The 25,323-nt window shown below is 46.8% G+C and overlaps 1 protein-coding gene across 1 annotated transcript in view; it reads right to left on the bottom strand.

Annotated features, from left to right (window-relative positions):
• Positions 1 to 3,709: 3,709 nt before the first annotated feature.
• Positions 3,710 to 25,323, bottom strand: part of nmbr (neuromedin B receptor) — a 33,097-nt gene continuing 11,483 nt past the window's right edge. Inside the window, exons 2-3 of the mRNA XM_067988435.1 lie at positions 23,840 to 24,188; positions 3,710 to 4,111 (exon numbers count right to left, since the gene is read on the bottom strand). Coding sequence (XP_067844536.1) covers positions 3,710 to 4,111; positions 23,840 to 24,188 — 751 coding nt within the window. The remainder of the gene's footprint in view (positions 4,112 to 23,839; positions 24,189 to 25,323) is intronic.

The following is a 25,323-nucleotide window of genomic DNA, read 5'->3' as shown; positions in this document are numbered from 1 at the left end:
CCCCCTCTATTATGTTGGATAACGGAGGTTCTGATTTAACTTTTATCCGAGTGAGCTTCACTCCAGTGACTTTGAGCACATAACCCAGGCTGACACTTCGATACTGAAATGAGGCCCGCGTTCATTTCGGGCAGGCAGCCTAAAAAAGAGAAGGCCCCAGCAGCGGGCCGAAGGCACGCGCCAATCGGGGATAGGCCATCGCTCCGCTAAATTGGCCATCGTTGCACTCGTTTTACACCCGCAAAACAGCTGCTACGATGTTGAATTCGTGCCCCATTAAGTCTCGGAGTTGGCGCGTGATGATTTGTTTCCATACAAACATGAGGAATAAACAGTTAAAAGGATGCTGAGATTGGATGAGCATTGTCCGCGTGGTGCGTGGGGAGGGGAGGGAGGGGAGAGGAGTAGGTCTGACACAGCTGATCGAGGTGCGGTGGAACATTGAGCAGCAAAGTGCAGTGGAGGGAGAAGGTGGTGCTTCCTTGCGGATGTGAAACGCTCCATGCACAGCGATTGCGAGATGCGCTTCCCTCAGGCTTCAAACCCAGGTGTTGAGGGTCTTAAAACCCCTTTGCATTACTCAATTCCACTCCAATTTGTAGTCAAGTTTTTTGTCCGTTTAACCAGTGAAGCTGAACTGAAACGTTGCCCAGAAATCCCCATTGTTTGACTGCACCTTGTGTGCTGACTCCAGTCTTTGGTCGCCAAGACACAAGAGAGACATTCAACCCTGGGAGGAGGCCTCGAGACTGCCCCCTAGTGTTTGAGGACTCAGTTACGAGGAAAGACTGGAGGAAGGTGGACTATTCAACCTTATAAAAGCAACAACTGAAAGGGGACCTCGTCGATCTAGATAAGACAACAAAAGTATAGTACAGGATAGGTAAATCTAGACCACTTGTCTGTGGCAATAGGACAAGGGAGCAGAAAAGTTCAAACTAGTACGAGGCAAGTTTAGGACTGAGATCAGGACGTTTTTCTTCACACAAAGAGTGACCAACTCACAGGATGGCCTCTCAGAGCAAGTCTGATCACTTTCATGTCAACTGATGTAGAATTATGAGCACCTCCGTGCTGTGAGCCCAGATCGACTAGGAGGTGGAATGAGACTTTCAAACTCATTTCACGTAGGATCTTACAGTCGGCAGAGGGAGGGGAGACTTTCAAATCACCAGTCTGGGTTGGATTGAAGAGGCGACAGGACAGTAATGCTGATCCAATGCATCACCTAGTCCTTTTTGGTTCTAGAAAGTTGAATAGAATCATGGAATCATAGAAAATTTATGGCACAGAAGGAGGCCATTTGGTCCATCTTGTCCACGCAGGCCAATAATGAGCCACCCAGCCTAACCCCACTTTCCAGCACTTGGTCCGTAGCCCTGTAGGTTACGGCACTTCAAGTGCTCATCCAAGTACTTCTTAAATGAGTTGAGGGTTTCTGCCTCTACCACCCTTTCAGGCAGTGAGTTCCAGACCCCCACCACCCTCTGGGTGGAAAATTTTTTCCTCAGCTCCCCTCTAATCCTTCTACTAATCACTTTAAATCTGAGGTTAGTGACCTCTCTGCTTAAGGAAATAGGTCCTTCCTATCCACTCTATCTAGGCCCGTCATAATTTTGTACACCTCAATTAAATCACCCCTTAGCCTCCTCTGTTCCAAGGAAAATAACCCCAGCCTATCCAATCTTTTCTCATAGCTAAAATTCTCCAGTCCTGGCAACATCCTCATTAATCTCCTCCGTACCCTCTCTAGTGCAATCACATCTTTCCTGTAATGTGGTGACCAGAACTGTACACAGTACTCAAGCTGTGGCCTAACCAGTGTTTTTATACAGTTCTAGTATAACCTCCCTGCTCTTAGATTCTATGCCTCGGCTAATAAAGGAACGTATTCCATATGCCTTCTTAACCATCTTATCTACCTGTCCTGCTACCTTCAGGGATTTGTGGACAGGTCCCTCACTTTCTCCACACTTTTCAGTATCCTCCCATTTATTGTGCACTCCCTTTACCTTGTTTGCCCTCCCCAAATCATTACCTCACACTTTTCCGGACTGAATTCCAATTGCCACTTTTCTGCCCACCTGACCAGTCCATTGACATCTTCCTGCAGTCTAAAGCTTTCCTCCTCACTATCAACCACACGGCCAATTCTTGTATCACCTGCAAACTTCTTAATCATGCCCCCTACATTTAAGTCCAAATCATTAATATATACCACAAAAAGCAAGGGACTTAGTACTGAGCCTTGCCAAACCCCAATGGAAACAGCCTTCCAGTAACAAAAACACCCGTCGACCATCACCCTTTGCTTCCTGCCAATGAGCCAATTTTGGATCCAACTTGCCACTCTCCCTTCGATCCCATGGGCTTCTACTTTTTTGACCAATCTGCCACGTGGGACCTTGTCAAAAGCCTTGCTAAAATCCACGTAGACTACATCAAATACACTATCCTCATCGACCCTCCTTATTACCTCCTCAAAAAATTCAATCAAGTTAGTCAGACACGACCTTCCCTTAACAAATCCATGCTGACTGTCCTTGATTAACCCGTGCCTTTCTAAGTGACGGTTTATCCTGTCCCTCAGAATTTATTCCGATAATTTGCCCACCACCGAGGTTTGACTGACCGGCCTGTAATTACTCGGTCTATATCTTTCTCCCTTTTTAAACAATGGTACAATGTTAGCAGTCTCCCAATCCTCCGGCACCACGCCTGTAGCTAGGGAGGATCGGAAAATGATGGTCAGAGCCTCCGCTATTTTCGTCCTTGCTTCTTCCTGGGATACATTTCATCCGGCCCTGGTGATTTATTTACTTTCAAAGATGTTAATCCCCTTAATACTTCCTCTCTCACTAAGTTTATCCCATCCAATATTTCACACTCCTCCTCCTTAACTACAATCTCTGCATCGTCCCCCTCTTTTGTGAAGACAGACGCAAAGTATTCATTAAGAACCATCCCCACATCTTCCGCCTCCACATATAGGTTACCTTTTTGGTCTCTAATCGTCCCTACTCTTTCCTTAGTTATCCTCTTGCTCTTAATGTATTTATAAAACATCTTTGGGTTTGCAGTGTCGGGAGGAGGGTGGGGTGTGGGGTGGTTGGGGAGAGTGGGGGGGTGGGGTGGGTGGGGAGAGTGGGGGAATGGGGGGGGGTGGGGAGAGTGGGGGAATGGGGGGGGCGGGGTGGGTGGGGGAATGGGGGGGGTGGGGAGAGTGGGGGAATGGGGGGGTGGGGAGAGTGGGGGGGCGGGGTGGGTGGGGAGAGTGGGGGGGCGGGGTGGGTGGGGAGAGTGGGGGGGGGCGGGGTGGGTGGGAAGAGTGGGGGGTTTGGGTGGGGAGAGTGGGGAGGTGAGGAGAGTGGGGGGGTTGGGTTGGGTGGGGGGAGTGGGGAGAGTGGGGGGGCGGGGTGGGTGGGGAGAATGGGGGGGGGTGGGGTGGGTGGGGCGAGTGGGGGAGTTGGGTGGGTGGGGAGAGTGGGGAGAGTGGGGGGGGCGGGGGGGGTGGGGAGAGTGGGGGGGTTGGGTGGGGAGAGTGGGGAGGTGAGGAGAGTGGAGGGGTGGGTTGGGTGAGGAGAGTGGGGGGGTGGGTTGGGTGGGGGGAGTGGGGGTGGTGGGTTGGGTGGGGAGAGGTGGGACTAAATAGCCTGATGTTGCGTGAGTGATGAAGTCAAATAAAAGATCAATTTCCCGTTGTTAAATTTCACGCCGTTGACTCCTGTTTGAGGCTGTGGCCATTAAACAGAGTTGAGCTGGTGATGGTATTCCTGTTGCTGCCTCTCACGGACGTCATGCGCATGGCTGAGGTGCTCTGGAAATAGCTGGCGGACAGAGAGGCTTTCCGCTGCCCCTTGCACCTGAGGTGGCTGTTGAAGTGTCTTCGGAAGCTCTGGCTCAGCAGGTAGAGGGCGAAGGGGTTGACGCAGGAGTTGCAGAAGCTCAGCACGCGGCCCACGACGGTGACCATGAGATGCGCGAGGGAAGGGTCGATCTGGCCGTAGTGAAAGGAGCGGTACATGTACAGGACGTGGTTGGGAAACCAGCACAGCGCGAACAGGCCGACAAATACCAGCACGATCTTGGCCAGGCGCTTCCGGGTTTCCATCTGGAAAGAGAAAGAGTAATATAGGGGAAAGTAAAAATCGTCAGGAGGAATCCAACAACAATGTCATCACTTTCCCCACCCTCAACTCAAATGGCTTCTCTGGCTCCAACCATTTTAGCTTAAGGTTGGGGGGTGGGGGGTTAATAAGCTCCCCCAATTGCTAAGTGGGTAAATCCATCATCGTGCAGAAACATACTCCATGTTGGACTTCACCGCCATGGGCGGAGCAGTTCACCCGCTCGTTGTAGAACCCGCCTGATTTTCCTCCCACTCGGACAGGTTCCACAACGGGTGGGCGGGGGGATCCGCCCCGTTAGGTTATTACCCAGGTGGTTTGACATCGAAAATTACCCCCTTCTCCTCCTCCCCCCGCAGTCTCAGCAGCAAGTGCTGCCCAAGTCAGGGGCAATGGTCAGCGACAGAGCAAAGTTCACTCCTCTTTGCCTCAACGATCAGGGTAGAATTGCTCCCCAGGCTGCGCATGGTGACATTTCTGATACGTCTACAAAGGTTTCTCTTCTGCTGTATTTCTAGTTCTTTTACAGCACCATACCCGTTGTGCTAGAGATACCGAGGCTTCACGGAGGCATCAGCTCAGTCACTACACGGCCCAAGCAGACGACTCATCCCACTATTACTTCAACGGTTAGGATTAAGAGCAGTGCCCTGATCACATCAGGATGAACCTTTCAATCTCCATCCTTATATTGGCTCTCTGAGTAAAAATGCTTTCAGTTGCGCCGACAAGTGGGAGGGACATAAGAACATAAGTAGGAGCGGGAGTAGGTCATATGGCCCCTCGAGCCTGCTCTGCCATTAAATAAGATCACGGCTGATCTTTGGCCTCAACTCCATATCCCTTGATTCCCCAAGAGTCCAAAAATCTATCAATCTCAGCCTTGAATATACTCAATGACTCAGCATCCACAGCCCTCTGGGGTAGAGAATTCCAAAGATTCACAACCCTCTGAGTGAAGAAATTCCTCCTCATCTCAGTCTTAAATGTCCGACCCCTTATCCTGAGACTACGCCCCCAAGTTATAGACTCGCCAGCCAGTGGAAGCAACCTCTCAGCATCTACCCTGTCAAGTCCCCTCAGAAACTTAGATGTTTCAATGAGATAAGACCCTTACAGAGAGAGAGGGGGGCTTCTCATTCTATCCAGCTCGGCTGAATTTTAATGCAAGCTCCAGAGGTCGAAGGGCAGCATGTGGACCTAATGAATGGCCCCGTTCCCAAATCATTGGATTTTTCACTGGGAAAAAAAAACAGTCACAAAACTGAAGGCAGACTTGCACTAAAATGCAACGTGTGCAAGTGTACGGTCATTTTTATAGCCCTGATTTCCCCTGACCGATGCCATCATTATGACATTGTGATCAAAGGCAAATTGCTGGAAATGGGAAATAAAAATGAAATAGCCTGGAAATACTCAGCAGGGCCCTCGTCATCTGAAAATCGAGGAGACAGGCTTTTGTTTTGGGTGTAGGCCCATTCTGACAGAGATGGGGAGATTCTCGTCTTGACGCACTCCCGGAGGGAAATTTAGGCGGGGCTCCATTATGGGCTTGTGATCTTTCCTGCCTGATTTTCCTCTATGTGATCATGCCCAGATGATCCTTTACAAGCAAGCACAGTGAGGTGAAAATCTGTCCCAGGTCTCCTATCTGAAGGGTTGACTTGCCTTTTCCCTTTCCAGCTGCTGGCCATAGGAACATAGGAATTGCTAGACTGAAATGACCGAGGTCCAACTGGTTCGCCTTCTAGCCAACCTGGTGGTCACAATCTAGCCGACCTGCTGTGTACTTCCAGCATTTCCTGCTTTCAATCTACTATCAAGGCAATTGGCTTACAGACCCTACCCTCTCCATTCATGTCAGAAAGCATTAACCCAAACTTTCTTCAGCTCCAAATATAATTATAGTTACGTCAGTTCTGATGAAAAGCCATCGACCTGAAACGTTAGCTCTGTTTCTCTCTCTGCAGATGCTGCCCGGCCAGCTGAGTGTTTTTCCAGCATCTTCTGTTTTTATTTCAGATTTTCAGCATCCGCAGCATTTTTGCTTTTGTCCAATTACAATTAACACAATTCCTTTAGATTACGCTGTCAACGTACAATAATTAAATGTCCTAAACCCAATGAACAGGTATAAACAGAAGGATATAAAGTTTAGACGGGTGATGCGGCAAAGGGAACATGAATCATATCCATGGCACTTTTTAATGTATTCTGTTGATATCCTATATTAAATATCAATTGGGCAAAGACAGAATGAAAATGGTTTTAATGCTTCACTGTATAGTGGACATATTTCATTAAGCTGTTGTTTTTATGGCTTTTTCTTGTTCCAGATTTCTCATATGCAGAAAACAGAGAAGGACCATGCAGTTCACGTCCTCGTGTAGATCGCCTCCCTCGGCCTGCACGGTTCAGTTTCCGAATCTGCTGTTTCTGCCACTTGTTGAATCAGGCTGCTGTCCAGTTTTTACATGTCTCCCCCTCCTTCCCTTCTCCTGCTGGTGTGGACCTCCTTCCTGAGGTACAATTGCACACGACAAGATCCCAGGATGGATGTGAATGAGAAAGGTCATCCCAGCTGATCCAGAGTCTCTACAGCCGCCCTCTCCCCCAACCCCACCCCCCCCACCGCCATCACAGCATCTCACTGTTCCAAGATTTCACCTCCACTATCATGTCTGGAAGTCCATTCATTTTACGCTGTCGCGAGCAGTTTAGAAACCGACAAGAGTACAAGGGAGTGAATTGAATTCTTGTCACAAAGCCAAAGATCAAACATATTCGTGCAGTTTTAAACTTGTGTTTGCTGAGAGGCTGATATGTTAGCTAAGTCAGAACATACATATAAAAGAGGGAAGATCACTGCTAAGACCCTGCATAATCGTCAGTGAGAAAGGGTTGTTGCTAGTCACAGGGCCAGTGGATTATACATCAAACTGTTTTCAATGAGCACATGCCTTTCATGAGTGAATTTAAAGAGACAGTCCATTGAATTGACCAACAGCATCTGATTTAAATCTTAAATATAGTTCTGAACCAGTGTTTAAATGCACATTAAGCTGACATAGATGTCATGACTGATGAATTACTGCAGCTGGAGATGTTGTCTCCTGAAATTTGAAAGCAATTGCTTGTCGCTGTTAAAGAAGGTAATGATACTCGGCAGCAGGTTCTCACTTTCCCCAGAGAACAGGCTGCCGGCTCGTGTGGTGAATGCTGATTCACCAAATTGCCTCAAACAAGAGCTGGGCTTGTTTCTGTCTGGGGCGGAGATCTCCTCCTACGAGAGTTAGATACCTGGTAACGTCAATCAGGGCCAGGGTGATCTCCTGGACTAATTTCGATTACCTAAGGGGATGGGAGAGGAATTGTCCCGATTATTTCCCCCCCCTAATTGGCCTCGGGTTTTTAATCTGGTTTTTCGCTTGGGCCAGGAGATATCACATGGCTTCTGGGTGGGGTTTGGAAGCGTCTGTAATGTGATGCACACAAGACATCACATTTGCGTGGGACAGGCTGGATGGACCAGTAGGTCTTTTCCTGTCCGACATTTGTGGTACCCAAGTCTGAAAGTGGAGAGACTAAACAATCAAAATTAGCCTCCTCTTTTGTGGCGTTAATGTATATCCACCCTCAAAAATTAAGCACAGAGTTTACAGAATTCAAACAACAATTAGCACGAGGGGAAGCAGCCTGTCAAGAAATAAAACAACAGTCTGAAGAATACCAAGGATACACAGCAGTTAGTTCAAGAGCCTTAGGTCAGAGAGCCAGGGTGTAAACATCAGCTAGCTCAAACGGAGCTCAAACTTGAGAACTGGGAAGAAGTTTCGCAAGGGGTTAAACAATAACTAGCAAGAAAGGAAAGAAGCCTCCAAAGAACTTAATTAAATGTTCGGAGTGAGTAATGACACCAATGTGTTGGAGGCGAGGCTGGACTTACGGCAGGACTCACAGCAAACAGTCTATTTTACAGCAAACAAAGTCCATATAAAAAGAGTCGCTACAAACTGCAGCAAACAGAATTCATGATCGAAACTACAGCAGAGTCTCTAGATAAAAGCAGGGTGATTTCTCCAGCATGATGCAGCGAGGGGAGGATAGTTACATAATACAAATGATGTGCGTAAAATCGATCCCAGTCACTTACAGCAGAGCGGGCTCCAGGGATGATTGATGGGGGAATTACCCAATCATCTCCATTCTGGCCAGGACTTGTGGTGTCACCGTACACTGTCTTAAATTTGATATTTGGTCAACAGAGACAGAATACAGAGAAAGCCATAAGGCATGAATAGAGAGTCAAAAGGAACTAACACGGCATAAGAAGATGAGGGGTGAATTAAGCAAAGCACATGCAGAGCTTGAATGAAAACAAAAAGAAGTTAACACAGAAGAACCAGCAGATAATGGATCGATGCAGTTATTATTCACAGCTGTCACAAAACAAATGGACCAGGTCTCAGAAAAGAAAAATTGAGCGTGGCAGAGAATAAATATGAGAGAGAAGACTTGCATTTATATCGCATCTTCACAATCTCAGGACATCCCAACGTGCTTTACAGCCAATGAAGTACTTTTGAAGTGTAGTCAGTGTTGTAATTGGGAAACGCGGCAGCCAATTTGCACACAGCAAGCTCCCACAAACAGCAGTGAGATAATGACCAGATAACGACACAACAAGCCACCGCACCCACCTCCACTACTCTCAAACTAAACACTGAGGCGTGACTAGGCTCAAAGAGCCCAGCTCAGCCAGAAAGCACCGCTGAGATAAAAGGTCCCCCGTGAGAACATTTGTCTGGAGATATCGATGCCAAGTGAGCATATTAGATTCATGGACTTGATCCAGATATCTTTAATTGAAAATTCAGGCTCAAAAGAGAATGGTCATTCATAGAAATACACAGAAGTTACAACACAGACAGGCCATTTATCAGGCCCAACTACAAGTTGCAGGTTCCTAAACACCAGGGGCTCGATTTTCCGATGTCCCAGCGGGTGCGTTCGTGGCAGGGGGGCTCCGAATATTGGGGATTCCCGGGGCGGGTGCAGAGCCCGGCTCCAACCCGCCCACTTCCGGGTTCCCCAGTGACGCGCTTAGATGCGCGCGCAGCCCCCGTATGCGGGACTCCCGTCGGCAATTAAAGCCGGAGGGACCCCACTTAAATCAATTAATTGGATACTTCAGGTCGTTAGGAGGAGATTGCGGGGGCTCTGACACATATATTCAGAACCTCTCTGGCCACAGGGGATGTGCCAGAGGACTGGAGAACCGCTAATGTAATACCATTATTCAAGAAGGGGAGTAGGGAAAAACCGGGGAACTACAGGCCAGTGAGCCTAACATCAGTGGTAGGAAAATTATTGGAAAAAATTCTGAAGGACAAAATTAGTCTCCACTTGGAGAAGCAAGGATTAATCAGGGATAGTCAACATGGCTTTGTCAAGGGAAGATCATGTCTGACTAATCTGATTGAATTTTTTGAGGGGGTGACTAGGCGTGTGGATGAGGGTAACGCAGTGGATGTGGTATACATGGATTTCAGTAAGGCCTTCGATAAAGTCCCCCACAGGAGACTGGTCAAGAAGGTACGAGCCCATGGAATCCAGGGTGCCTTGGCACTTTGGATACAAAACTGGCTTAGTGGCAGAAGGCAGAGGGTGATGGTCGAAGGTTGTTTTTGTGACTGGAAGCCTGTGGCCAGTGGGGTACCACAGGGATCAGTGCTGGGTCCCTTGCTGTTTGTGGTCTACATTAATGACTTGGATATGAATGTAAAAGGTATGATCAGTAAGTTTGCTGATGATACAAAGATTGGTAGGGTGGTAAATAGTGAGGAGGATAGCCTCAGTCTGCAGGACGATATAGATGGGTTGGTCAGATGGGCGGAACAGTGGCAAATGGAATTTAACCCGGAAAAGTGCGAGGTGATGCACTTTGGAGGGACTAACAAGGCAAGGGAATACACAATGAATGGGAGGACCCTAGGCAAGACAGAGGGTCAGAGGGATCTTGGTGTGCAAGTTCACAGATCCCTGAAGGCGGCGGAACAGGTAGATAAGGTGGTAAAGAAGGCATATGGGATACTTGCCTTTATTAGCCGAGGCATAGAATATAAGAGCAAGGAGGTTATGATGGAGCTGTATAAAACACTGGTTAGGCCACAGCTGGAGTACTGTGTGCAGTTCTGGTCGCCACACTACAGGAAGGATGTGATCGCTTTGGAGAGGGTGCAGAGGAGATTCACCAGGATGTTACCAGGGCTGGAGTGCTTCAGCTATGAAGAGAGACTGGGAAGATTGGGTTTGTTTTCCTTGGAGCAGAGGAGGCTGAGGGGGGACATGATTGAGGTGTACAAAATTATGAGGGGCACAGATAGGATGGATACTAAGGAGCTTTTTCCCTTCGTTGAGGGTTCTATAACAAGGGGACATAGATTCAAGGTAAAAGGCGGGAGGTTTAGAGGGGATTTGAGAAATAACTTTTTCACCCAGAGGGTGGTTGGAGTCTGGAACTCACTGCCTGAAAGGGTTGTGGAGGCAGGAACCCTCACAACATTCAAGAAGCATTTGGATGAGCACTTGAAATGCCATAGCATACAAGGCTACGGACCAAATGCTGGAATATGGGATTAGAGTAGACAGGGCTGATGGCCGGCGCGGACACGATGGGCCGAAGGGCCTCTATCCGTGCTGTATGACTCTATGACTCTCTATGACTCTATGACTCTATTTGTAGGATATTTTAGGAGGAGTGGGATTTTCAGGTCAACTGAGACTGTTTCCCGTACTGGGGGAAACACTCCCAGTTGAAATGGACGTGTTGCAGCCACCAGCCTGTGGCAGCTGCAAAGGTCCATTTGACAGGTGGGGGGGAGACCCTCACTCATTGCAGGAGGCCACTCTGTCACTTTGGACAAAGTTTGGCCTCCACCACCCTCCTCCTAACACTAAAATTCACCAACTTGCAACCTCAACTCCGCTGTGCAGACACATGTGCCTACCTTGCGGACTCCCTCAAATGTACATCTTCAGGATGGGGGCCGCTTTCACTGCGGTCATGACCTCCTCGGGGGACGAACAGCATCACCAGCCTTGCCAGCCACGCCATCCACCTCTAAAACGTGCAGCTCCACAACACAGTGCTGTGACACATCCACCTGCACAGCAGGAGGGAGGGCAACCACAGAGAGAGATGCGTCGCAGAGGGCACTACCCTCGCTACAGGGTCCACAGACCGAGGCTCAGCTTCCTGGATCTCTCTGAGCAGCAGTGCACACGGAGGCTCAGAGTCACTCGACATGTAGTCGTGGACATCTGCAGCCTCCTTCATGCCGAGCTGCTCCCGGCTGCCCCGAGCTCCATCTTCTTACCTGTCGCTGTCAAAGTCACCACTGCCCTCAACAACTTCTCCTCCGCATCCTTCCAGGGTGCCACCGGGGACATCGCCGACGTCTCTCAGTCGTCTGCACAAAAGAGCCGTGCAAATACACCTACACCCACTCTGCAGTGACACAATGGGTGGCATCAGTTGTGGGTCTTCATTGTGATCCTCAGGAAAGGGCATTATTGCACAAACCAGACAAGATTTGCAAAGACATGGCAGTAGTGGTGATAACAAGTTTTAATTATTTTTTGCAAAACAAACAAAAGTAAATCAAAAACATGACATTTTGACTTACACCCTTGTACATCCCCTTTGTGCTCACAAAACCTTCGCCTTACGTTTACGGGAACCCCTACGTGGTGCTACCCCTGTGGCTTCAGCAGAGGTAGTGGCAGATTGCTCTTGTCCATGCCCTGACCGATGAGAAGCTTTGCACGGACACCCTCTGGGTTTCGGTGCCCTGCACCTGTGCGGGGCAGACTCGGCCACCTGGAGAGGGAGCAGCATTGCAGGTACTGGTTGAGAGGGGGGGCAACGGGTGAGACGTGGGAGTGCTTTGAGTGGCATCCCCACTTCCATGACCCCTTTCACCATCATCCCTCTCCTGGCCCAGGCCCACATCTCTCCTTCCACCCTGCTGGACCACAGTTTGGAGGACTTGTGTGAAGCCTTGGAAGGCCAGTTGTAAGGGATCTGTCAGCCTGTTTAAGGTGGCAGAATGTTGCTCACCCTGAATCCGAACGGCCGTTGTCAGGGCCTGAATGGACTCATTGTTGAGCCGTGCTTGAAGCTCGATGGAGGCTAGCCTTTCCTCCATCGCAGACATTCCCGCACCTACCCGCGACACTATCTCAGAGATGCCTTCACGTCCCTGTGACAATATTCCACTCATGCAGGAGTTGGACTCCTCCATCCTCTGTGTGATTGTGGAGAGTGCGCGTGGCAACTGTTCCAGTACCTCGGTAATGTGCTACTGTCCCTCGATGACTTTTCACGGCTGGCCCCCAGGGTTCAGCATCTGTGTCCAGCTGAGCAGAGCCTGGAGAAGAGTGCTCCCACCGACGCGGACTCTCCACGGCTGCCCCTGCCACCAGGGTCTGCTCGTGCTCACATGTGCGTTGTGACTCACCATGTGCGACTCCAACTAACTGAGGACGGGGACCCACCGAGATGTGTGTATCTGCGCTGGTGGATGGGTGGTTCAGATGTGACGATGCACCCTCAGAGGCCGGCAGGTCCTCTGAGGAATCGCCCTCCACCGTCACGGCGCTCGCAGATGGCCCTGCAAGAGAATAGAAAGCAATATTAAGCATGTGGACAGATGTTGAGGTGCTGCAGATGCCAAGTGATACTAAGATCATTCGCTATCATGAGTGCTGAGTGTTAGATTTCTGTCACCAGCCGCTTGTGCAATCCCAGTCTCGGCGTCCACCATGCTCAGGCACTCTAGCGTCCGTCTTATTTCGAGTGCCTGCTGCTCCGCATCTGTTAAGACCACCTGGTGTGGCGGGCCCCCTCCAGTCCTTGCTCTCTCCCGGGAATTCTGGCATCTCTTCTATCAAGGCCAAACACAGAGGCATGATTGACTGATGGTTGCCTGGTGACCCGCTGCATGCATTGGTGTGGGTGGGGGTGACCGTGAGGGAGATGCATGGGAGGGTGCGTGTGAGACATAGGCATGAGATTGTATGAGGATTGGGTTGCGTGGTAGTGTTCGAATGGGAACTGGGACGGTGAGTACGTGCAGGCAAGGTGAGGATGATGGTTGAGTGGATGTGAGGAGTGATGCAAGAGCGTTGTGGTGGCAGTGCAGAAGGGGTTGTGTGGTGGTGGAGGTGATGTGGAAGACGGAGTGTGGGAAAATGCGTAAGTATACTCACTTTGGCTGACCTGGTTAGGTCATTAAATCTCTTCCTGCACTGCACCCAGGTTCTGGACACATTGCCGCTGCTGGTGACCTCCTCGGCCACCTCCAGCCAGGCCTTCTTGGTGGCGGAGGGAGGGCACCTCCTCCCATCCGATGGAAAAAAAATTTCCCTCCTCCTCCTCACCCCTTCGAGCAGCACCTGGAGTGAGGAGTCAGAGAACCTTGGAGCAGCCTTGCCTCTGGCCTGCTCCATGATCCAAAATTGGTTCTTTGCTGCAGGAGGAGCATTGGAGGACTGCCCCTTTAAATAGGGCTCCTCCTACTGACAGCCTGTGATGTGGGTGCGCAGTGCCGGAAGCCGTGGTAAGTGCCTTCAATTAGGCTGCGATCGCGTGCGGAGCACCCCGAATTCACTGGGCGCGTTACCCACGCGCCCAGTCGATCCCCGGCTGCCAACCCTCCTCCCTCCTGATATCGGGCCCCGGGACTTAGGTGTACAAACAGATCACAGTATTTACTGCAACCTTTCCTGGTGCAACATTCAGAAAGATGCTGAATTAATTCAAGTCAGGAAAACCTTGGATCCGAACAACAACCTTGCAGCGCTAAAATATTTCAGGGAATAAAGATTCAAATAACCTCCCTCATAAACAGGGGATTTTACCGCTGCGAGAATTTTTGACAGGAATCAAAAATTACTGCCCAGGAAATTCCTTGTGACCGTTCCCCCTCTGTTTAATCGCGTCAAAGGGGGTTTGCGCCGCACTCCCAGAGAAGTAACACCGGAGTGGGAGGAGCTCCAAGGAATTTCCCGGCCGATCTGCAAACAATACACTTAACATTTTATGTAGGGTTGCCAACCCTCCAGGATTGACTGGAGTCGCCAGGAATTGAAGATTAATCTCCAGGACGCTGCTGCGAGGAATCCGGGAGAAAAATCATAGAGCCTTTGAAAGAAATTGTGGGGGGGGGGGGTTTTTCATTTTCTTTGAACACTTTTGCTTATTGGTTCTAAAAATATTGGAGATGGAGGAAAAAAGACTTTGACTGAGAGTCAAGGATCATCTGATTGGGTAACGAGGAGTCTGTTGGCAACTTGGACAGGGACAAAAGTTGGCAACCTGAGTTGCCCTGAGACAGAGGGGCACTTCAGAGTCAACCACATACTATGGGTTGGCCGTCATATGAAGGCCAGAGCAGGCTGATTGGTAAGCCAGTTGAGTTTTTACAATAGGCTTTTGTAGCTCAGTTTTATACCCTACCATGGTGGGATTTGAACTCACAACTCTGAGACTCATGAATGCAGTATTATGAGCACTACCCGTTCTGATTAGCCCTAGGGGAACATTAGTATCACGATGATCAGATCCATTGATGTAGGATGTTCCAAGAGTTAAGCTACGAAAGGGAAATTCTCAGTAGGGGAGTGAAACTGTGCCCATTAGGGATTGTGCAGTCTGGAAACTTAAAGCTTTTATTCATGACTGCAGGAAAATCGATGTGAACAGTTAGAGCTCGAATTCAGTAAGAATCCTCCAGCATGCAGCAATGGTCCAAAGTGCAAACCAGGACACTTCAGAAGGGTTCCCTGAATTAGCTGCTTTAATGAGTATAGCTTTTGAATAATCCCCAATCTATTTTCCCACACTAAAAGTGTGTGAACAAGTAAGTGAGTTACAAGAGGTAAAGTTATCTCGTTGCTAAGTTCCACATTAAATTTTCAATAAAATTTAGTCTATTCACTAAAGCAGAGGAGCCAAGAAAAGTTCACTAAATTCCCGAATCTGACTTGATGAGGGGATAGGTATCTTATCGATTCCACTACAAATAGCTGACCATGTTTTAAACTGGAGCCTCGAGCAGCTCAGATAGCCAACACCATCGTGTTAGGAGTTATGGGGAGCAAGGAATGGAATCCAAAAGAGCCAGCTTGAGTTTTAGCCCAACTGACAGGCTAAAATCAATCTTAGAGAAACATCATCTCTGAATAGGCTTTTAACACATGCATATATCAATCTTAATATCATATGACCGATAATTTGCTGCTTCAAATGAGGTGTGATTTTTCTAATACAATTTTGATTACAAGTGAGAAGTGACTTGGCTATTCAAGTGATGTATTCCAAGTGTAGAATTGAGTGGCTGATATTCTTTTATCTCATATACTGGTGTTACGTTGCACGTACTTTATTATATACGTATATTGTGTTCACAGTTGATGGTAGAGTGATACGTACACCGTGGGCTCCCTGAGTTACGCTCCTTGCAAAGAAGGAACATTATCAATCTCCGATCTTTGCCAGAGACACTGAATCCAATCGGAGGGCATGTAGGGAAAGCACTCTAAAAGTGTCCAGAGGTGTCCTTAAAACTGGAGTTTCCAGCAATCTCTGGGAAAACTGGATTTTCTCAAGTAATTAAGAATGTGTTCATTATAAGTGCTCTGTGTATGTTTGATACTAAACAAGAGAATCCTTGCAACAAGGTGTATCGCTCGGATCGATCGAAGTGATATCAAAAGAGATTACTTTGAAAATCAAAGGAATAAAAGATGGTATTTTTGACACAAAAGTCAGTTGAGAGAGAGAAGCTGGATAGAAGACTTTTGAGAAAGAAAAGGATTACAGGAGTTCAGAGAAACCTTAAGAACTCTAATAGCCAGAGATAGGCAAATAATTCAGCGTGTCACTTTTATGTAAAGTGTTGGGTTTCTAAGAACAGAAGCTAGGTCAGTTCCATTGAGAGAACAGACATTGGAAGGAGGAAAAAATACTTGCTTCTTTACTTTTTTCCTTTGCTTCATCCTTTCTTTTTCAATTTTTCTCTCCTTTCATTCCTCCTTTCTTCCCATCTTCCCTCTCTCTTGCCCTCATCCTTCCTAAAAGTAGCACACATAAGAATGTAGTACAAGTGGGTGTATTATTTTGTGTGTGAACTTCACCAATCACAAAACAGACACCTCCATCACAGGTAAAACACACTCGTTCTGCGTTTTGCTACACAAATGCTTTTGCAATGATGAAAATCTCAAGTCCTATTTTGCCATCTCTCACTCACCGCAGAACAATCATTTCCAGGCAGTGGAGGAGAGGATTAAAGCTCAATGTCCTTGCACCTTATCAATGGATCTTTAGTTACCAGAGCAAAACACTGGAGAAAATACAGGAACCAGTACTCGACGGCAATAAACGACACAAGGAGTCAGCACAGACCTTTCTGACCAATTCAACTCAGCCTTTGATTCTATAAATACAACCTGGAGGAATCAAATTGACAAGTGCATTACTCAGTGCTTTATAAAACATCAATAAGACACTCAGCCACTTGGCCAGGCCAGAAATCAGGTATCTACCCTAGGGTCAACTTCATTGAACAGATTGTTTACAACTCTCTTCATCAAGAGCAAATTGCTGCTAGTCCCACACCAATAAAACTATCGTGAGGAGCTGCAACAAGAGAGAGCTTGCATTTATATAGCGCCTTTCACAACCTCAGGATGTCCCAAAGCACTTTACAGCCAATGAAGTACTATTGATGTGTAGGAAACACAGCAGCCTATTTGTGCACAGCAAGATCCCACAATCAGGAATGTGATAATGATCAGATCATCTGTTTTAGGTGTTGGCTGAGGGATAAATGTTGGCCAGGACATCAGGGAGAATTCTTTGAATCGTGGCACAGGATCTTTTACATTGGTTTAACATCTCCTTCTGAAAGGAGGCACATCCAACAGTGCAGCATTCCCTCAGTATTGTACTGGAGTATCAGCTTGGATTTTGTGCTCAAGTCTCAGGAGTGGGGCTTGAACCCACAACCTTCTGACTGAAGAGGTGAGAGTGCTATTCCACTGAGCCACGGCTGACATCGATTGTCCAAACAGGACATCACTGCCAGGCTGTAAAGCATATTGAGAGCTGCATTAACGAGACCAAGAAAATCTCCTTGGTATTGTTCTTATATTATGGTGACAATCCGGTGTTCCAAGCAGTGGGCCATGTTAGCAGGGAGCGCAAGTCGGAGAGCCCTATCGCCACACCCAAACTCCCTGAGAGCTCTGCTGGGAATGCAAAAATTGTGGAATTTCCCCTTATATTGCTAGGATTCCTAATAACGTAGCATTGAATGATAAAGGAGAGTACAGCACTTCACATACTGTTAATTACTTTGAAGCACAGTCACCGTTCTTATGTAAGAATAAGGTGGGGAGAGTCCAGAACAAGGGGGCATGACCTTAAAATTAGAGCTAGGCCGTTCAGGGGTGATGTCAGGAAGCATTTCTTCACACAAAGGGTAGTGGAAATCTGGAACTGTCTGCCTCAAAAAGCTGTTGAGGCTGGGGGTCAATTGAAAATGTCAAAACTGTGATGGGATATATTTTTGTTAGGTAAGGGTATTAAGGGATGTGGAACCAAGGTGGGTAGATGGAGTTAAGGTATAAATCAACCATGGCGGAACAGCCACGAGGGGCTGAATGGCCTCCTCCTGTTGCTACATCGGCAGGCACAGCAACATTTTGTGTAGAGAAAGCTTCTTCACTCGGCAAATGAGACGAATCACCAATTAATCTGGTGATGGAAGGTAAGCTATATTGACCAGGACAACACCCTGCTCCCATCAAATAGTGCCATGGGGATCTTTGACATCTTGGGTTGATCATCCCTTCACAGCCCCTGCAACAATATTCTATCCTCTCAGAGGTGTGTGGGGCAGTGCCTTTACCCAGTTAACCATTGGGGTCCCCTACAAGACCTTCTGTATGAAATCTAAATTGGTGCAGACAGCTGCCGCTCAGTTGGAACAAAACGGTTGCTTGTTGCTGGTGGAGTCACTGAAATGCATCCTCTTCTCCTTTCCCTCCATGTTGTGAGGCAGCTCCATTCAATTCAATTTATTCACCAGCAACAAACACAGCTGCAGCTCTGGAATCCGGCTCCAAACTCCATCTGGCAGGCACTGCTTCACCTGCATCCATCGTGCCCGAGGCCTCGGTTATATTGTAGCTATCAATCTGAGTTCAGGACCTGTCTCAATCAGTAGACCCTTTTTACACTTGTAGACTGACCTCCGTCTGATTGAGATCATACAAATGTATGTTAAAGGAACCAAAGGAAAGGCTACCAGGCCCCACAACAGATAACAGTGCAACCTCATCCACCATTCATCCACCTCCTTAACCGCACAATCTCCTCGGTGAGGCAAAACAGGAACTCTGGCCAATTTTTTTCTTTATTCATTCTTGGGATGTGGGCATTGCTGGCAAGGCCAGCATTTATTGCCCATCTCTAATTATCCTGGTTTGATGCTTGCTAGGCCATTAATTAAGAGTTCATTGAATATTTTTAAGGCTGAGTTAGATAGATTCCTGATTCACAGGTAGACGGGAAAGTAGGGTTGAGGTCACAATCAGATCAGCCATGATCTTATCAAATGGCAGAGCGGGCTCGAGGGGCCGAATGGCCTACTCCTGCTCTTAATTCGTATGTTCGTAGGATACCACGTTGGTGTGGGACTGGAGTCACATATAGGCCCAGACTGGGTAAGGATGGCAGGTTTCCTTCCCTAAGGGGCATTAATGAACCAGTTGGGTTTTTACGACAATTCGACAGCTTTACGATCACTTTTACTGACACCAGCTTTGATTTCCAGACTTTTTTAAAAACTGAATTAAAATTCTCAAACTGCCATGATGGGATTTGAACTCATGTTCTCTGTACTATTAGTCCGGTAACACAACTATTACATGACCATACTGTACCTGGTTACATATCCTTTACCAGAACTGAAAGCTGAGAGATAAACAAGCATTTATTTCCCTGACAAAATGGTTTCATTACAACTGAGTGACTGGTAGGCTATTTCAGAGTCAACCACATTGATGTGGGGCTGGAGTCACCATATAGGCTCACACCAGGTAAGGAAAGCAGGTTCCCTTCCCTAAAGGGGAATTACTGAACTAGTTTGGTGTTTATGACAATCTGGCAGCTTCACAGTCACTTTTACCAACACCAACTTTACATTTCCAGAATTTTAAACCCATTTAAATTCTCAAACTGCTATAGGCTGGGCTTTGAACTCACAATCTGAACTGGATTATTAGTCCGGTAACATAACTACTACACTACCATCCCCTATATGCTCCCAATTAGCTATTAACTTACCCTCTATAACTTCTGACCTAACTGGTTCATTAATGTCCTTTAGGGAGGGAAACTTGCCGTCCTTACCTGGTCTGGCCTATATGTGACTCCAGTCCCACACCAACATGGTTGGCGCTTAGCTGCCCTTTGAAGTGGCCTAGCAAACCACTCCGTTCGATCAAACTGCTCAGTGGTTCAAGTAGAAGGCCCACCACCACTTTCTCAGGCCAACTAGGGATGGGCAATAAATGCCGGCCTTGCCAGCGACGCCCACATCCCGAGAATGAATTTTTAAAAAATAACTGTCATCTCTCGTGAATTTGCCAACTTCCCTTTTAAAGGACGTAGCAATTCCTTACCCACCGTATGTGCCAACGTGCACTAACTGTGGAGCTCCACACGAGCCTAGTGTGACATGTGTTAGGAGGACACATGAGAGTGTCTGTTCTCTCATAACAGTTCAAAAATTCAATACAAAGCCTTAAAGGTTCCTGGGTAGGTCCCGCCTAGAAATTCTTAAAATACGGCTTCACACTGGATAAGAGGAATGCTGCAGCTGGTGTGAATTCGAAGAGGACCTTTTGGAAGAGGCTTCGCACAGTCCGGCTTTACAGCACTCCGACATGAGATTGGATCCTAACACACGTTTGATTCAATACCCATCTGGTGTTTCATTTGTGAAATCATTAGCCATATCCCACTCAGTTGCACCACTTAATCATTAGTTTACTTGGTGATGTTACATTACAGAGCTCATGAAACTTTGCATAAATAAAGCGAGTATTACTTTTAATTTTCCAAGGAGCTGCAAACAGGACAATTAAAATGATTTTCTGTTCTGAAGTAATACTCCAGGGTACAGGCATTAATGATCAAGGACACAAACAGCCCCGTCTTATGTGGTTGACTCTTAATGCGCTCTGAATGGCCCAGCAAACCATTAATTTGTAAAAACAGTAACTGTGGGCAATAAAAGTGTCTTTGACAGTTTGGTCCACATCCTGAGAACAAATTTTAAAAATGGAGCAGACGCCCCTACTGAATAATGGAGAAGATCTAAAATTCTAACCTTATACATATGGTAAAGTGATACCCTAGGCACAGAAATGAAGCCAAGTGCAATGCATATTGGAAAATAAACATTACATCTTTGTTCTGTGAAATTTCAGGCAGATAACTGGAGTACGGATGATGGATTGTAGAAGCTTTTAAAATGAATTTAGTTTTAAAACTGGTATGTGGATTTTAGAATTTAAGGTTGTGAATTATCTCTCCTAAAGTGATATTATGGAGAGAGTCTGACTGAAAAAAACATTACGGATATATTTTCCTCCATTTCATTTCTTGTTTCATTCTCACGGAAAATCCAGGGCAAGAAAAGGTAATTTGGCTCATCAGTCGCACCCCATGCACAGTCCGTGTAGAATTATTCTACGATAGTCTCTCATCACCCGCCCACCACCTGTTGATCCTCCCCCACAACGGTCTTTAGGAACAAAAGAAAGAAAAACTTGCATTTATATAGCACCTATGTTATCCTCTGATCATCCCAAAGAGTTTACTTTTGAAGTGTAATCGTTATTGTCATATAGGGACACATGGCAGGCAATTTGCACACAGCAAGGTCTCAGAAACAGCAAATGAAATGAATGATCATTCAATCTGTTTCTGGCCAGGACTTGATGGACTTGGCGGACTTGACGTAACTTCCTTAGGCTGATAACCAAACACTATTCTGGTTTTATAAGAATCCTTTCTAAACTCTCTTTTCTGTCCCATTGAGGCAACACATGATGAAAGATCCAGAATACTCTACTTGGCAGGACAAGAGAAGAGAGGGCGCTGCTGAGATTAGTGTTCCAAAAGATAGGTCAGAAATTCACAGAGGCAGTTATTATGTTGGGACTGATTGGGGGGGGGGGCGAGGGGGTGGGGGGTAAATAATGGGAGGCAAGAAGGTAGAAGGCAGAAATGCTCAACTCTATCAAGGAATGGTTGGAAGTCAAGAGCAGCTAGATGATTGGGGTCAGCACCTGTAAAATGAGGTTGATTAACTGGCATGTTAGTTGTTGGACCCCACTGGCAACTTCAAGCTGGTGTTGGGAGGTCCTAATCCCACCACATCTCCTGCCCATTCAGCTGACACGCAGTTTTCCCACTTCCACGTTGGGGTGCTGCCTATTGGGATCTCTTTTGATACAATGGCACTTTCTTCATGTTCTGTGGTGTTTCCATAGACAGACATCCCACCATTATCATGAGATACTGTTCAGTGGCAATCAGGATAGAGGATGAATCGACCAAGTTGTCAAGAAGGACTCCCCAGTGAGGCAACAGGCTGACAGGATGGATTGCCAACTCTGCAATATCTCCTCAGATGGTTGAAGAGAGATTATTTTCAATTCCGCACTTCTAATATTTTTGAAGTACAAAATTGGATTCAGCATGGTAAGACATTTTTGAAGAGTGATATACTAACCAGTTTAGTGCTAGAATTATAGAATGATAGAATGATACAGCACAGAAGAAGACCATTTGGCCCATCGTGCCTGTGCCGGCTCTTTGAAAGAGCTATCCACTTCGTCCCACTCCTCTGCCCTTTCCCCACGGCCCTGCAAATGTTTCATTTTTAAGTATTTATCCAATTCCCTTTTGAAAGTTATTATTGAATCTGCGGCGCATTCCAGATCATAACAACTCGCTGCATAAAAAAATTTCTCCTCATCTCCCCTCCGGTTCTTTTGCCAATTACCTTAAATTATCGGGCTTTTGCAATGACCTCCATTTTGTGTCTTAGACTCACACAAATAGCGAGTGCTTTGGTTCTGATTTTACATAAGAACATAAGAACATAAGAAATAGGAGCAGGAGTAGGCCAATCGGCCCCTCGAGCCTGCTCCGCCATTCAATAAGATCATGGCTGATCTGATCCTAACCTCAAATCTAAATTCATGTCCAATTTCCTGCCAATTTTCCGTTGTAAAAACTCGTGTAATAGAAAAGGGCAAATAAACCAACCTCTTATTAACACGGTAGTGTTACATTAACTTATTAGAGTGTTTTACCTCAACATGGATTGGGTAATGGCTTCAGTTTAGCAATTTATACAGCCACGTTTTTATTTGGGATTGGACTAGGAGACACTATGATCTGGGATGACACTAAAGAGCTTTAAGATTGCTGGGAGGAGTGGGAGAGAAGGAAGAGAGAGTACTTCCATCTCATCAGCTTATGCTCAATTCACAGCCAGGCCCCAGAGTTGTAGCTCTAGTTTGCTAAACCAATGCAGCACCCAGCACGTCGTCAACCTCTATTCTTGCCGTATGTCGATGGCATGTTCAATCTGCAGTCAGAATTACAATTTCAACAGTTCATTAGATACTTTGACATAAGGTTACAAGCAATAAATTAAATATAAACAAGTCTGACAGGGGTCTTCGCATTACCTCGCAAGGTAATTGTAACATTGGAATGACCTACTATTGAATATCAATATGCTGGACGTGCTACTGATTCTAATCAGGCTCCATGCACCTGAGAATTCCAGTCCTCCAAGACCTATTTTTTGCATTTATTCATGCCAGAGCCTTTTTTTTTGTTTGTTGCTTTTCCGATGCAATCCTGTTGCAAAAAACAACTCCATTCCTGATGAAACTTGAATGTGACACCGGCCTACTGCTCTTAACTGGGATGCACTTTTTCTGCGGGAGATTATTGTGTCCGCTGAGGCTCAGTTGGTAGCACTCTTGCGTCTGAGTCATAAAAGTCATGGGTTCAAGTCCCACTGCAGAGACTTGAGCCCATATACTAGGCTGACACTCCAGTGTAGTACTGAAGGGAGTGTCACACTGTTGGAGCTGCTGTCTTCCAGTTGAGACATCAAACTGAGGCCCTCTCAGGGGGATATAAAAGATCCCATGGCATTATTCAAAGAAAAGCAGTGGAGAGCTCCTTTGTGTCCTCAACCAATATCATTAAAAAACAGATTATCTGGTCATTTATTTCATTGTTATTTGTGGGATCTTGCTGTGCGCAAATTGGCTGCCGCGTTTCCTATGTTACAACAGTGACTACACTTCAAAAAGTACTTCATTGGCTGTAAAGCGCTTTGGGACATCCTGAGGTCATGAAAGACGCTATATAAATGCAAGTTCTTTCTTTTACAGAAGACGAGAAGACGGAAAGGTCGGTTTCTCTGAATTGCGTTCCCTTTTGGTTTCTTGTTTTGTTTTACGTGCGCTTGTTTTGAGACAAGTGACCGGCTCGGAGACGCCTCTATCTACACGGGCCGTGGTGGCTCTGATACTTTACTTACCTGCCGCTTGGCATGCTCGCTGCTTTCTCCGGGCATGTCGTGCGCGCTCTTGATTAAGCTCTGAGCGATGTGAAAGTAGTAGACGCTGATGATGCCCAGGGGCACGAGGTAGTACACCAGGAATATCAGCACCGAGTGGATCTTCGGGTGCAGCTTGTCGGAGAGGGGGTACGGCTCGCAGGAGCTGATGCTTCCGTTCTCCCCGGTGTGGTGCTGCACCACCTGTGAGTACACAGCCTCTGGAATGGCTAGGATCATGGAGATCATCCATATGGTGACCGCCTTCAGACATGTGTGAAGGACTGCGCTGGACGCCTGGATGTCCATGGGATTTACGATCGCTTTGTACCTGCAACAACAAAAGATACACACAAACCAACTTTACTCCAGTGGTGTCATAGAATCACATCGAATTTTACAGCACAGAAACAGGCCATTCGGCCCAACTGGTCTATGCCGCTGTTTATGGTCCACATGAGCCTCCTCCCACCTTATTTCATCTCTCCCTATCTACGTATCCTTCTATTCCTTTCTCCCTCAAAGGCATGGAGGATGGTCAATCCTTGTATCAAGAATAATCAACAGTCTCTGATTAGTCTTTTCAATTCCATAAAATGAGTCAGTGAATCAAGTCATCAAGTTAAGGCCCACTTCGCCTATGAGCTCTGCGATCCTCCAATTCTGACCTCTCGTGCATCCCCCACTCCTTTTGCCCCACCATTGGCGGCCGTGCCTTCAGCTGCCTAGGCCCTAAGCTCTGGAATTCCCTCCCTAAACCCCTCCACCTCTCTCTCTCCTCCTTTAAGACGCTCCTTAAAACCTATCTCTTTGACCAAGCTTTTGGTCACCTGTCCTAATATCTCCTTGTGTGACTCGTGTCAAATTTTGTCTGATTACACTCCTGTGAAATGCCTTGGGACGTTTTACTACGTTAAAGATGCTTTATAAATGCAAGTTGTTCTTGTTTTTGTTGAAGCCTGTTTCTTCCAACAGACAGTGTTTAGTTTCTCCATTGTGGACTTGTTAGGAATGTGAATTTTGTAATAATATAAACAAAGGCTGCAGTCCTGTGTCTGTACGTCAGGGCTGAATTTTTGGACACGGGAGTCAAACACATGCCGTTTATTAAAGATTAAAATGTTACTTATAATCACAACCAACGCCGAGGTCACAAAGGATGCTTTGCTATAGAAGATACTCACATTACACTCAACTCTCCAGATGCTCTCCTTCTTCATCTCCCAACCGGGGGCAAAGATTTTATCCCATTCATATTATTTCTAGCTGCGTTATTCCATAGGGACCTGCATTCCATAACCCTTTACCCACTCGCAATCTCCATTCTCAGGGAGGTTATGCTGGAACTGTATAAAACACTGGTTAGGCCACAGCTTGAGTACTGCGTACAGTTCTGGTCATCACATTACAGGAAAGATGTGATTGCACTAGAGAGGGTGCAGAGGAGATTTACGAGGATGTTGCCA

Source organism: Heptranchias perlo, chromosome 8, assembly GCF_035084215.1.
Source record: "Heptranchias perlo isolate sHepPer1 chromosome 8, sHepPer1.hap1, whole genome shotgun sequence".
In the NCBI taxonomy this organism is placed as follows: domain Eukaryota; kingdom Metazoa; phylum Chordata; class Chondrichthyes; order Hexanchiformes; family Hexanchidae; genus Heptranchias; species Heptranchias perlo.
The sequence above is the reverse complement of the archived record's forward strand: the minus strand, read 5'-3'. Positions and strand labels throughout refer to the sequence as shown.